This window comes from Passer domesticus, chromosome 1 (genome assembly GCF_036417665.1).
Source record: "Passer domesticus isolate bPasDom1 chromosome 1, bPasDom1.hap1, whole genome shotgun sequence".
Taxonomy (NCBI): domain Eukaryota; kingdom Metazoa; phylum Chordata; class Aves; order Passeriformes; family Passeridae; genus Passer; species Passer domesticus.
This window is the reverse complement of record NC_087474.1, coordinates 119047127-119062331: the sequence shown is the minus strand read 5'-3', so window position 1 is coordinate 119062331 and position 15205 is coordinate 119047127. Positions and strand designations below refer to the sequence as shown.

Genomic DNA, 15205 nt, shown 5'->3' with positions numbered 1-15205 from the left:
ACTCAGGGTCGCCTACACTTTCATGCTCTGGTGTTATACAGCACAAACAGGGAATGTTTTCTGCTGAGGCAAGAGTCAGCACAAAGCCACCAGAAAGACCCCAAGCAAAAGCTACCCAGAACAACAAAAGAGAATTCAGGGTGCACAAAAGAAGTCTACACTGTTAAGAGTGTTGTGAATCACTTACCAGCCTTTTTCTACCTCCACCCTTTGAGCTTTAGTACCAAAAGGTATTAGGAAGCATTCAAAACGCCTCAGCTTAACTCTAAGAGGCTACAAATCTTAATAGAAATTGCATATGGAATTCCTTTTCCTTTTTAAGCTTCAGAAATGCATGCTTTGAAATCCCCAGTGCTCTTCCATCAATGTGGAGATGACTAAATGTAGCAAAGAGCAAAGGTATTACAGGGCAGATTCTTATCTGCTTTTCATTATATTGTACACTTGCTCACATCTGTATCATGAGTTCAAAGCTTGAACACAAACTGTTACTGTCTGACAAAAACTCTGCATTGTGTATCAAAGAGGACCCAGCCACATTTTCAAAAGTGAGTTTTTTGAACCCCAAGAGGAATGTTTTCAGACATAAATTGTATTTCTCCAAGCCACTGCCAGTACCCAAGCACACCCCATGAAGACAGGCAACACCACACCCTACCCGTAGAAATGATGCTCCTCCGATCGCTTGCTCTGTTCCCTGCTTCGTCTGCCTCAGAGTGCCCAGATCAGATCCTGCCCCGGAGAAAAAGCAGAGTCAAAGGCTTGTGAGACTTAGAGCCAAGTCCTGGAGCCAGGCTGCAGGAGCATCAAGGAGTACTGGGCTGAAGCAGCATGGATGGGAGATGTATCAAAGTATACTACTGCTCCATCATCACACATAGGTAACTGAGAGCGTCTCAGTCTGAAACTGCTGGTCACCATCTGGTGATAAAATATGGAGATGCCAAGTGAGTTAAAGCGAGCTTGTGCATACCAGCATATTTTAGTGACACTACATCATGAAACCCATCATCACCTTCATTCATACTGTGGTGTCTGTCCCAGCATTGCAGTTTCATACAATTTGTGCTAACTTTTTCCCTCCTTAGCTTCAATCACAAGCCAATTTCATCTTTCCATCACATACACATAAACATAACCTTCCAGTTCAAGACACTTCTCACGTGAAAGGAAGTTAAGTGCAAAAGAGAGCAGCTGAGACATACAAAGTCATGTCACTCCTAAAAACAGGCACAGAAGTCAGGCATTGGCATGAATTTGCTAAATGATGCAGAATTAAAGTATTAAAGGAAAAGACAGGAGTCTGTCCCTTCCCCTGCTTCACTACCCTTCAGTGTGAATTACAGAATCTTAGGACAGCAGCAAGATGAGGCCTAGCTGACCTTTAAAACAATGAATAATTTCCTAACATGGCAAGATGATTTAAATATACGTAACAGCTTTAAACATCCAAAGCGCTCTCCGTTTAATTATTTTTGCTACATCTGAAATATTTGAGGAAAATATAGATGATATCTCTAATTTGTTAATTACCAGCTGGCTCCTACCATGCATTATTAAGCTACTATGGCAGTGACTAATGCCTCTGACAATACTAAATTACCAACAACACCTTGTGGAGGAATGTGACCTGAGCAGCCTAGAAAGGACTACCCGCAGGTGTTTATTTTCAGATAAAGATGGTTTAGTAACTCAGGCATATGGCAGTACCACAATAATGCCCAAGTCTAGAGGAGGAGGGCTGCACCCCAAACCCCACATGCTGCCTACCCCATGAGCACTGCCATGCCCTGTGGCTGGAGTAACCTAGACACCTGCATCCTCCTCCCTGCTCATGGCACAGATGTGGAGGAGGAAGAGCACACCGGGTTTTTCTCTGGAGGTGCTTTAGCTGCAGCCATGGCTCCTCACTCAGTGGCTTGGGCAGGGGTGTACCTTGCACCCATGTTTGGGACTCCTCCACTTCCAGCCCAGTTGTCCCAAAGGCTTTGAAACAGGGAAGATGGAAGACAAAGGAAATGTCATTGCCTACAGAGGGTCCCTCTGCACAGCTGCAGCCCAAGCACTGCCCTTTTCCCCTCACCTATGAATACAAGTTTGTTTTTTTCTTCCCCCTCCCCCTTTTTTTTTTCCTCTAAGCACTTTCTGCCAAATTGATTAAACTAATAACATTACAGCTTGAACAGGAACGTACACATCTCAGTCGTAAGTGTGTGAAATAACATTACTCTCCCTTCCAAATCCTCCTGGAGTGGTTAGGAAATTCATTCTTCTCCTGTGCATTTGCATTATAAAATTGCTGAACAAACCTATTCTGCTGTAAAGTGAAGGAACACATTTTCTTCCCTACTCTAAGTAGGTCAATGCAAACATGATGTTGTGAGGATGAAACTGTTTTCCTCCATCTTCTTTCCACAATGGCAGTTTCAAATCATTCCAATTTAATTACGTTTCTAGTGTGAGCATAATACTGTAAGGGCATTAAGAACTCATGTATTGGTGATCCTCAAGTCCGAGGTTTGTGCTTTCTTGTGGGCTTATTTTAGCTTTAGGTACACACATGCAATTCCTACACATGGCCCATCGTGGCACAGTTAAGAAAAACCTGCCAAGAAATCTGGATGTGAAATGCAATGAATTATGAGGCACAAGAATTTAACTCTCAGGTCTGAGACTGACACTGAGCTTCCACATCAATATGATCTCCTTTTTAGGATGACATTCTGACTATCACCTCCTTTAAACCTGTGACCAGTGAACTCGCTCTGAATTAGCACTGGCATAAACAAAGCCAGAATATTTCCAATGGAAGTACTCCAATTCATAGCACCTGGAGACTTCTCTGTGTGCATTTCATCAGGAGGGATTATCCAGTAGCTGGAGAAATATTCAACTTGCAGCTATAGTGGTCTGAATACTAAATGCAAACTAGAGACCACTGGCAATAAAAATACATTTCGGGGGGGAACACCCCTCTCCTCAATGGGAAAAAGGGCAGAAATTATATTACACTAAAGAGAATACGTAGTGCCTAAAGCATTATCAAAAGAAATGTCAAACAAACAAAAAAAATGATATTGCTTTTCTACTGTCTATTTCAGAACAGATGGTGTAAATTAGTTTTGTTCACATTATCTGAAAAAAAGAAAAAAAAATTAATTCACCTCATGTAATGCCTGTTGCAAGCTCTCACTCACCCACACAAGAACTCCAAAGGTCCCCTTCTGCAGCCAAATGTCTGTCATAACAAAGGTTACACGCTCTTACAACCCACTCCTTGTATCCTTGTCCTGAAAACAACAGGCCTGCCTAGGACAGTAAAGCTAAGCACATACAAGTGGACATCACTCTGTCCTCAGTGTGAAATGTTTACCCTATGAAACCCCATGACTTCAAAGGAAACTCGGATTTCATCCGAAGAATCCAATTACATATTTCAGATTTAGGATGGACTGTCAAGTGCCAGCTGACAAAGTGATGTCCCCAAGTATTTCAGGACAGTGATATTTGAGATGAAATGCAAAGCCAGCTATTTGTGCCTTATCTAAGGAACATTCAAAATGAGGAAATTATATGATGATTAAATGCCTCCTCCACCTCAGCAAAACACATTCCACTCAGCAGAGGTCTTTGTAACCAGAATTTAGAAAGAATGTCTGTCATTAAAATAATTCAATGAGCAGTATTATCACCAGTATCATCAAATCATAGGGATGGTAGGAAAGATATGTAATCCACCTCCCACTGTGAGATAGAGTCAGATCAATTTTGTTCATGTTTATTAAAGTCATTCCTAACACTTCCAGTGATGGAGACCCCACAAGATCCACTGGCAGGGTATTTTGTGGATAAAACTTTTGTAGGATTTACCTCCTCTTCCTTGTTTCATTTTAGATCCATTTCATTCTGTCCATGGCACAGAAAAAAGATTACTGGCCCAGTCTTGGCAACAGCCTGTACTGTGCTGTCTGTGCTGAAAACCTGCCTTTCTCCTACTCACTTCTCAGCAGGCTGCTCTTCCTTAGGCACAGAAAATGTAACCCTTTCAGGGTTTGCCCTGGGCTATGTCCTATGGATCTCAGGTCACTTTTCCTGCCCTCTTCTCCACATTTAAAATGGCCAGCATTTTCTTCAAGAGCAGTGCTCCAAACTGAACACAGAACTCCAGCTGAGTGCTCACCAATGTGGGGACTGCTCCCTACAGGCTGACGGCCCCCACGCAGCCCAATATTGTGCTTTCCTGTTTATTGCCAGTCCATGTTCAACCAGAGATCCACAGTAACCTCTATCCTTTCCTGAAGAGCTGCTGTCCCACAGGCTGCTCCCCAGCCAGCACTGGTGTCAACAGCTACAAGGATACAGCTCAGTGAACATTCTGGAACTACACACCACCACTGCAGCCTCTGTGCACCCAAAAGAAGACAAAAGTGCCCTTGCAATGCTGATTCACAAAAGGCATCAAATTGTGGGTGGTTTTTCATCAGCGCACAGAACAAAACATTGGAAATCCATTAAGGATTTCCAGTATTTGCATAAACTTCCTCACTTTTTATTTGCTCTACCTACCAGGAGCAGGGTGGAAAACCAGGTAGGACTATTTTTCCAAGACTGAAATACCCACTTTTATGTCCCTGCTATGTATAGAGCCTCTCAGTATAAACAGTCAAGACTACTACAAGCCCAGTACAAGCCCAAGCACTCACCTACAGTGGTGCACAAAAGGACAGTACCAATGAGCTGTGAAACAGGTATGGACAGACCTGGCTAGGCTGGGCTTCCTTTCTGGCAAAGCTTGGTTTCTCTTGGACATAACACAATGGATGTCCTCTTTTGTACTTTAGTACTTAGCAAAAGCTCAGGCTTTGTGCACAAGGAATTTATTTTTGCTTCCTGTAAATGAGAGTCGCATGAAAAATTATCTGTCTTCTTAGTTGATGCCTTTTTTCACAGAAAATACACTGTTCCAACAAAAGTGGATTTAAAAAGTGTAACAGCAAAGATTAGGCCCATTCAGTCCAAGTTACCACCAAGTTGCCAGTAACTGCACATGACAATCAGCCACCACCTATTCCCCCTTCCATGAAAATGTACTGTCCTGCAAAGAGTTCATATGAGCCTGGAACTATTATTTTTTCCTAAAGTCTTTAATCTCCAACACTTTTAATTGTATTTAGGAGTACATTACCAGATTAAATGTAGATAAAAAACTTATATTGGTTTGGATTCTCTTCAACCATCCACTACCTCCCTTATTTATTTAATTGTATGATTTCTGAGATCATTATTTACTATCACCTAGAGTCACATAATTGCTATTTGCCATTATCATTTTAGCAAGTTTCTTCTGTTTATCCCTACTTCCTACCATAAAACCATTTTTCAGTTGCTCTGCTAGATTTTATGGCTGACCTGAAGCTTTATAGATCAAATATTAGAGTGAGGCTGAATGCATTATTTACACATTTTCAGCAAATTTCAAAGCAGAAGTTATTGAAAAGAGTTTCACTTGTGCTAAAAGAAATCCTTAATTACTCTTTTGCTGAGAAGCCTTCATTCCTCCATTGTTTCACACACAAAAATTCTGCAGGCAGATACACAACTGTTATTTTCCTGTCCCTATCACTGAACAGCCGCTGAGTTTATTAACAGCAGTCACACTGCATCCCCCAGCATGGCCCACAGGGAGCTTTAGAGCTTACAAGTGCAAGTGATTGCTCTGGCAGCTGAAGGTCTGCACCTTTGCTGATGACTTTGCTTTGAACTGACGTGGGTCTATGGGAGACATGCTCAGGGGCTCCTTGCAAGCCACACACAACCTCTTGTATTTGAAAATGTGTCTCCTCCAGAAATTTCCTCCCCTAGACTCCCTAGGCAAGCAGAGGAGATGGAGTAAGGACTGCTGCTGCATTTCTGAATGTGCTGCCAGCCTACACCGCTTGCTGTGACTGTGTTTGATGGGTCATCAACTCTACAGCTGGAATCAGGGGGAAGACAACTCAGAGTTTTGGATGAAGAAGCCTGGAAGGTGGCAGAAAAAGAAAGATGGGAAGCCAGGACACAGAATAAGTTGTAGGGAAAGTAACATGATAGATAGCATCATCAGAAGTGGGGGTTTTAAGGAAAAATCATGGCTTCTTTACAGAATAGCCTGGCAGAGAACATAGCTTGACTCTCAGCTTTGTTAGGTTCTCCCTGCATTCCTGTACCAATCAGCATAATACAATTTATAGCTGCATTAAGCTTATATTATTTATTTTCCTTAATAAGACACGGAAACTGATCAAAATTTCAAGGACAGAAATACAATCATAAAGCACTTTGCATTTTGTTAGATCTGTTTGGAAATTTGTTCAATCTGTTTGGAAACAAGATTGTTGGCATATATTCAAAGAAAAGTTAAGTACTTGCTATCGTAAGAGCAATTAAAAATATATATCACATACCAAGATAAAGGACTGGCCAGCTCTCCTAGATTAACTTTAATTTTTCAAGAAGGTGAGAAAGCTTTCAGTCATTCAAGACAGGATTCTGTGTTAAAAAAGTGACAAGATTGCAGAATTATCAACTCAGAAGTTAAGAAATTATTAAATCAATGTGTTGCCTTTGTAATTTGATGTAATTTTTTTTAGATGTAAAGGTAGTCATTCTCAAATCAATTTATAGGAAATAAAAGAATGATCTAAAAGCAGGGAATGGACTGTATTTCCATATCATGCAAATGATACGGTAGGTCTCTTAATCCAATATAAATGAGTTGTGAATTAGAAAGAAACAGGGGGACAGAAACTTGTGACAGCCAAATAATCATTGCTTTATAAATCTGGAATGAATCAAAGTGTTCCCTGATCTTCTTCCAAGGACAATGTTGCATTAAGAATGAACATGCACTGAAAAGGTAGTAATTACTAGAAAGCACATACTTCCGTTACAAGAGGAATTTTTAAAATGTAGCAGGAAAGCCCAAGATTACTTATTCTATTTGCATCTGTTACTTGGTAAAAAGAGTACTCAAGGACAACTTCAAGCAGGGTCCTCTGTGCTTTGCCTTTGCTTACTTTCATTGTGTTTAAAAAAAACCAGCCACAAGTTGTCATCAAATTGCTTTGAAAGTCTACTTGCTGACAGACATTTCTGTCTCTGTTTCATTTTCCTGGGGATTTTTTTGATTCCACTTAGTGCAAATTTTCTTACAAATTTACAAAGAGGTATTTCATCCCAGACTAGTCTTAGCCTTACCATAGATATAAGAAGAAAATAAGAATGCAGCATGTAGGTACTACTTTTCAACCCTTGATCCTGGAGCACTTCACAGAACCAGGCAAGCATCACCACCACTGCTCTCAGCGTGGGATACACCAAACCCTCTCCCTCCATGGCCTGGCAAAGATCACAGGCACAGAAGCCGACTTGTTCCCTCCACTGCCCCAGGGAAGGTTATGTTCAGCAAACCACTACCACCATGCCAGCAAATTAATTAATAAAGAAAGATTCATCATTTCCACTGCTCTCCTACCTCTTTATTACACAGAGTATAATCCCCAAATCAACTTTTAGAGCAAAAGGCCACATAATTGGTTCAGACACAGGAAGGAGACAGTAAAACTCAGCTTCCAGTAACACCCCCTGCCAGGAATGATGGTTTTTCGAGACTGTTAGGTGTTGGGCATTCTCTCAACTACCACAGACGCAATTAGATGCATTTTTAAGCATCCTATTAGTGGGAAGTATCACTGTGCTTCCAGGTAAATCACTGCATACCATAATAATTAGCTGGGAAGTTCTTTATTCCCTGATACAGCAGGAGCCGGAATGAATAGTAAGTGCAGGAGATCCAATATCACTTGGACAGGCAATTTCCTTGGGGTTCTACTCATGGACTCAGAGGCGATACTATGGCTGCATATGACATAATAATTGCGTTAGTTTGGGGGTTGGGTGGGTTTGTGTTTATTTTACTGAATTACAAAATTACAGAATTGAGGCTTTCTACAGTGTGGTGCGCCATATAGACTGTCATACTCTGCCAAAGCAAACCACTGGGAGAAGAATCAGGAAAGGAAAATAAAGGACATTGTATCACTATAAGCTGCTTCTTTGGAGCTCAAAAAACACCAGCACATTGTCAAGGAGCCATAGGGAAACAACCAGTTCCTAATGACTCTTCCATTTTCTTATTTATGGCAAAATGATCACTGCAAAAAGATTGAAGATAAGGCTAGAAGCAAAGTTTTACAAAGGCAAAAACAATCATGACAGAAAGAAAATGGGAAGCATGTACAATAACTATAAAATCTAGCAAGGAGGTATTTTTAATACCCATAAGCATATCCTTGCTTGGTTTGCAAAGAAATAATTGTAGCATGGTTTGCAAAGAAAAAATTGTAGAACTATAAAAGGGGAAAAATGCTGCAAACCCATTTTCACCTCAGAAAGAATGATGTTTTCAAACATCATGACAAAGTCACAACAAAATGGTACAAAGAGGGAGGGACACGACCAGCCTCCTTGAGAAGGGGACATGCTACCAGCCATGACAAAGCAGTGCTTCTCCCTAGGAGACACCAAACAGTCAGCTCCTCAGAGCAGGAAAGCATGGCATATGCTAGTGATGCTGTGCCAGCATCAGAGCAGCACCTCAACCACTCACACAGGACACGAAACCAGGAGGCACCAGCTTCATCCATGTTCTGACCCTCTGCTGGATCCCCCTGAAGATCAGCACCTTCATGATCTCTCCTCTCTCTGCAGCAGCAAGAGGCAAGGGCAGGGGACAGGCTCCCTCTCACCGTCCCATCCCCTCTGTCTCAGCATCACTTCTCCATCTCCCCCTGTGTGGGATTATTGGCGGTTCTGGGAAATGTGAGGAAGGGAAGGGAAGGCTGCAGTGAGGAAAGAAGACCAGAAGTTCAAGAAGAGCGTGTCACCACCCCTAACAACACCCTGTTACAAAAGGCTTTAAGAAAATTATGCCTGGTTCTCTCTCCTTCCTCTCTCCCCACTTCCCAACAAATCCTCGTAACCTAAGGAGCACAAGGCTAGTGAGAAAGAATGGGGAAGGGAGAGGAAGGCAAGTAGAGGAAAGAGTCCCTGTGTCATGTCCTGATAAAGCTACCACACCCTTACTCAAAAACCTCACTCAGTTTCACACTGCTGTGTAGTACCATTATCACTGAGCACATGCAGTATCACACTCACCCTAATCAGGAAAAATTCACCCTAAGAGCTGGCCAAGGATTTTCCACTTCAGTAAATATGCCAACATTATAATAATTTGGAATTCGTACCAAATACACCTACATTTTCTATGGGAAAATACCACTTTATTGAACATTTTCCATTTATTGGAAAATTAGGACAATTGGAAAACATTATTTCAGGTGAATTAGGTAGACCAGAACACTTTTTAAAGTCAATCTAATACCACAATGTAGTTCTTTACCCTGGGAACATCTTGTTCTGGGGTCAGATGCTCACTCCCTTCCAGGAGCAAGGTTTTTCAGGCAGCTTCACTTCCCAGAATTCAAAACATGTTTCTTTGTGACAAAGCTCTCCAGTGCCTCTTGGACATTTAATTATGGGAGAAGGGTCTCAGATAATGAAATGGGAACATCATGCTCCTGAACTATAACTTCGGAAAAGCAATACACTGTGGTAGGGAAATGTAATTAAATTTTGAACTGACTCAGGAATTTCCCATGGAACATTAATTCTATTTTCTGCTCACCTCTGAATGTCAGTCTATTTTTCTCTTTCAGTTTAGGAAGCTTATAAAAGGTGCAGTGAACCCATACTTCTAAATCTGTGAATTTTCCCTCCCTCCTTGGGGAGGCCATAGCCATGGGAAGAGTGTATCTGCAAACAGAAGCCTATTGTGTTAAACCTTATCAGAGGTGATGCCTAGCCTGAGGAACTGCTACCTAGATACCAAACACAGAGAAATAATAAATGTATTTTCACCTCCTTCCAACCCCTTCTGGTCTGCAGGGGCTTTGAGAGCTCACATGACTTGCCTGAAGCTGCACAAGACCCTGTGCAAGAGCCAGAAATTAACCACAACTTCACCAAGACTCACTGCAAGAGTTTTACATATTGACATTTTTCGTTTCAAAGGTCTCCCACTTCAATACCAAAACAAACATTACAGTAATTCCTTGATGTAATGTAAAAAAATTCCTTCATGTCAGCAACTGTTGGCCTGGAAATTTAGCCCAGGACTGAAGCGTTGGGCTAGTCAGAGTTACTTAAAAGAACACCCAGCTACTACAAACTGTAAAAGAACTGGCTTAGATTTCATTTCTCATCCCTACATCCATTTTTTGTGCCAGATTTACCTTACAGTTATCTATCTCTTTCTTCTCCATCCCCTACACCTAATCACACAAAAACCACTTCACAGCAGATTCGCTCACCCAAACGTTTTGCAAAACTCAGGCAAGCTGACCAAGAGGGATGAATTCCATCAACTGCCAGAAAGATACCAAAAGATACCAGACACATCATCTTTCCCTGAAACAGAGGAACTGTTTCTATTTTAGTTCACCCACTTTCACATATTTTGCACGACACAGACTGCCATTATATGCATCTCCTCAGCAGTGATATCTATAACCAAAAATGTCAGGCGTCTCAGCTATCCGCAGACAGCACCTATTTCCTATGGTTATTACGGGCAGTACTAACACGTCAGGAATTCTGAGTATGTTTGGGTGAACTGACACCAGATCCAAAGTTAGGAGCTCCTCCACTATGAGTGTAAAACACACATGCCCAGAAAAAAAGATAAAACAATGCTGGCATTTAGACGACGCACACTCAAAGCCCAGATGCAGATGAAACTCTCAGACTACAAGTTCTTGCTACATAACAAATAGTACATCTAACTTCCAAATGAGTTGCTGGATTTTAAAATCCTTTTGGTTATAGAAACACCACAACTTCACCAGAAATGTTTCAGAAACTGCCTGAAAAAGACATTGATCAATGAGGCAACATATTTGCCAGATACTGGAATTGTTTCTGGTAAGTTCTAGAAAGAACATGATAGCCTGAATTTCCTTTTTTTTTTTTTTTACTTAGAAATTCACTAAGTGAGGACTACCAGGGGTATGCCACAGATTTTAAAATTACTGCTAGAAGGACTTTGTTCAAAGAAAATGAGAGCCAAAATGTTTGGGGTTTTTTTTTCTTTCTTTTTTTTTTTTTTTTAATCAAACTCCCAGTAAAAGCATTATTTGGGAACAAACAAACAAGAAGGTTAAATTTAATTAACCCTGTGCTGTGATCAAATTCACCCATGAGGAAATAGTTTGTAAATGAAACCATGGCCAAACAAGCAAGCAAACATTGGTTACATCTCCTCTAACAGGGAAAACAACTCGCTTTTCAACTTTGTAATAATAAGCAACATTTCAAACATCATGTCCCACTAACGAAGAGCAAAGGTACATAATACAAATAATCTGTTAGGAAAACAGCACTCCAAACTATAATGGCAAAATAAAGCCCAAGACCCCGTAGGTATGCCAAGAAAAGTTAACACTTCACTGAGGGATAAAGGGATTCAGTTCCATATGGGGAAAACGGGAGACTAAATCGCCCGGGATAAGCATTACTTAAGTATCCACCTCATCCTAGAGGAACTGCTCTGAAGGCAGCAGGGAAGCCCAGAGGAACCACCGAAGCAAATGCAGAGGCAAGCTTCCTACTTACCCCACTGTATGCACCATGATCTCTTTTGCCACCTTAGTAATTCCCAAGAATCCAGAATGATGTTATTTTTTTAGGGAATTTTACAGCTGCTAGAGGAGACAGAGGCAAGCTGACAAGCAGAACTTTGCGAGAAGCCAGGCAGAGAGGGATGAATTTAAACCTTGGCTCAAGATGCTGTGTATTCTGCGTCTATCTTTAACTTCTAAATGATTTGGTTTCACATTCCTCTGAAGTCCTGCTGGCAGATGCCTTCGCGGAGCTTTACCAATCGCAGGCACCCTGCCCCCCTCTCCTCCTCTATCCCTCCACCTCCCTCCCTCCCTCCCTCCCATCCTCCCAAGCTGCCACTCCACCCCCATCTGCCCCATCCCCACCTCTCCTCACTCTCTCACACATACACACACACATACACACACACAGAGGGGGTTGGAGGGCAGGATTTCACGGCTTCCAGCCTCGCCTGCCCGCCCTCGTCTGAGGGAGCCGCCCCCCCGCCCGCCGCGCTGCCGGGCACCGGGGCCAGCGGCGCGGCGAGCAGCGCCTCACGGAGCCTTCGGACAGCGGGGCAGGTACCTGAAATCACAGCTTGTGCCCACTCAGGCAGGTCCCTGAGCCCCAGCGCCACCGACCGAGCCGCGGTCCTTAGCGGGCCCCCGGGGCACATCTTCCGCGGGGGAACCCGGGCAACACGAGCGGGAGGGCTGGGGCAAGGCAGCAATTCAAATGCGCGAAGGTTCGGCAGAGACTCATCGGCAGGCTTAGAGCACTCCGACTGCACAGGGAGCTTCATGGAGGAAGGACTTTTAAGAAAAAAAAACAAAACACCCAAAACCAAAAATCCTAACCCAAAATAAAATATATAATAAAAAGAGCTTTATACCAGATCTTGACTACAAAGCTTCTAAACTTCACTCTTAGTCTGTGGCTCCTTACAGTAACAATGTATTGCAATGTTGTTTAGACTCTGAAGTAACTAGACTACAGATTAATGATCAAATTCTAGGTGAGAGAGAAGTGGGGGAAAATCTCCTTCCATGTAACTCCAAAAGCCAGTATCCGTACCAGAGGTTGCTAGTGTTGACACAAACCCCTGACTTTTAATGCTCAAATGTATATTCTGTTGAATACTGCCGGCCATCAAGTCTGCCTTATCTCAGACATGGGTGGGAGGGAGCGGAACAAGCCACAAGACTTTATGTAAAATGTATGAATTATTGAACACTTTCAGTTGCAACAGGAAAACACCAATTGCCAGTCACACCGACTCAAACAGAATAACCTGGTAAATGTCTGTTTCTTGGAGTCTTCAGCCTTTGTCTGAGCTGCTGCCAAGAGGGGGTTGTAGGGATGCAGCCAGGCAAGCAGTGAGCACAGGTTGGGGCAGAGGGGGCAAAGCCAAGCTGTGCCCAGAAACCCTTGGCTGAAACCACGGTTTGAAAATGCCTTGCCAATGCCCAATTTCATGGGGCATTACACTTTTCAGAACGCCAATGTTGAGAGGCTGGACTGATACAGTAGTAAAAGTGATCAAGCATTTACTTCAGGCTAATGAAGGAAACTGGTCAAACTTGGAAAGCCTCAAGGTGGGGGGAGTAAAAAAATCAGCCAAAGGGCCGCATCATAGGGCATATTAAGAAAGTCTCCAGATCTCCTGCCTGCTTGATAACATGCATAAAAATAAGTGTGTCTGAGAACACATATAGCATATATAGTCTGATGAAAAACAGTAACTCCACAGTAATTTTCATAGTCAGTCTGCATACACTTAAAGGCAGGAGCTCTTCTTAACCTGGACTGAACTCAGGTTTGTGGGGCTGGGAGTGTTGCCAGCAACACAGAAACATTAAATAACAAATCAGCTGACAGCTCCCAGAAAGTTGAAGGACTTCTTTTGAATCACTAACATTTGTTACTATTAGCAAAGCTAGACCTCATTATGTTCAATACCTGCCTTCCAGAGCACGTTAAAAACTCCAGTTAAACATGACATGGACTTCCTGCCAGAGGAGGAAGAAGTCACTTCACTGCTTTTTCTCAGGATTCCTGATACAACTGTTCAGGGCATGTGTCCATTATTCAGGTTGAGGAGCTGCAGCAAACTGCAGGAAAGCTGCCTTGTCTGGCACTGCTTTCTGACAGAGCAACCTCTAACACTGCTGGCTTATAAATCACTCAGAGCACAGAAAATCAGAGCCAGAGAATTCCCGTTCAAATGGTGCAGCTTCATATAATGCAGTATGTACATCAAGTAATTATTTTTCCCAATTGTTTGTAAAGATGTCAGCCTTGAAGGGCAGACAATCACTAGAAGCAGAGACCAACTGTTAACATTAGGTTTTAAAAAGTACAGTGCTTAAGATGCTCAGAGAGACAAAAGAACAAAGAAAAGTCTTTGTGCCTTTGTTGGCTGAGGGCTCCCTTCTAATTAAGGCAACAAGGAAGGAAGAAAGAAGCTCCCCTTGGAAGAAGGTGTGATGGACAAATGTGGTGATTCAGAAATGAAGTCATGAACAGGAAGGATTAGGACTGAGCTGTTTATAGGACTTCAAACTACCTCTAGAGAGTGCTTAAGTGTTAGGGAAAACAATGGCAGGGAAATCCACGGAAGTACATCCACACTTTTATCTAAGCTTGTACGTTTCCCTTAGTAGATACAGAGAGAAAAGAGATTTGGCTTTGAATCCTCTGAAAGGCCACTGTTTGCTTCCCGTGCTTCCTAAGAGGGTATTTAAAAACCTAAGAGTATGGGGAGGGGAAGAGCTTTGGAAAATGATGCTGGAAGTTACTGGGAAACCTTGGATGTCAACATGGACAGCATGATCCCAATCCCATGAATGAGACAGCCAGAGGTCATATGTCCAAAAACTGTATCACACAAGCCAAAGGAGGTGTCCAGTTTCCACAGATGAAGAGCTTTGCAGGAATACCAGGATCTAATGTGCAACACAAAGTGTACAGCTGCGAGATTTACCACTGCTGTGACAGGGAATACTGCTCTCCCAGCAGGGTCTGTTGCTTATAGCCAAGTTTAACACATCAGGGACTTCTGTGGCATTAGATCTGAGATCTATGAAAACATATTAATAGTAAGTTCTTGTGGAGGAGTGGGAGCTTGAGTTGGAGCTGGCATGGGAGCGGACAAAGGAGTGGCACAGAGGGGAGAGTAATTTGGTACCAGTGACAAGTGTAAAGAGGTAACATGTTTGGAGCCATGTGACTTCCTACCCATTCCCAATTTAGCCAAGTGCCTAAGAGGCATGATCTGTCCCTTCATGTTTAGCTATTTTTATCACGCACAGAATTTGCTCTTTGTCTCCCCTTGTCTGTCAGTGTCTTCAATTCATTAATCTTGGCAGTCTTAAGATCTGGGCTTACTGGGACAAGCAACATCTTCTTCCCTACGGGCTCAATCTTTCTAGGTCTTACTCAAGAGTATTTCTTCCTCTTTGGAATGATCTTGTTAACCCCTGCAGATATTTCAGCACAGGTGTGTCCA

The 15205-nt window shown here is 42.5% G+C and overlaps 1 protein-coding gene across 6 annotated transcripts in view; it reads right to left on the bottom strand.

Annotated features, from left to right (window-relative positions):
• DTNA (dystrobrevin alpha) overlaps nucleotides 1–15205 on the bottom strand; it is a 233019-nt gene that overhangs the window by 177164 nt on the left and 40650 nt on the right. Inside the window, exons 1-2 of one of the 6 annotated variants that reach the window (XM_064385379.1) lie at nucleotides 11710–11963; nucleotides 659–732 (exon numbers count right to left, since the gene is read on the bottom strand). The exons of 3 other annotated variants lie outside the window; for them this stretch is intronic. Coding sequence is in view for 1 of the 3 variants with exons in the window: in XM_064385370.1 (XP_064241440.1) it covers nucleotides 11710–11726 (17 nt within the window). In the remaining 2 variants the exon portion in view is untranslated. Of the gene's footprint in view, nucleotides 1–658; nucleotides 733–11709; nucleotides 11964–15205 lie in introns of those variants that run through there. 2 more of the 6 variants (XM_064385378.1, XM_064385370.1) reach the window with 2 other exon arrangements.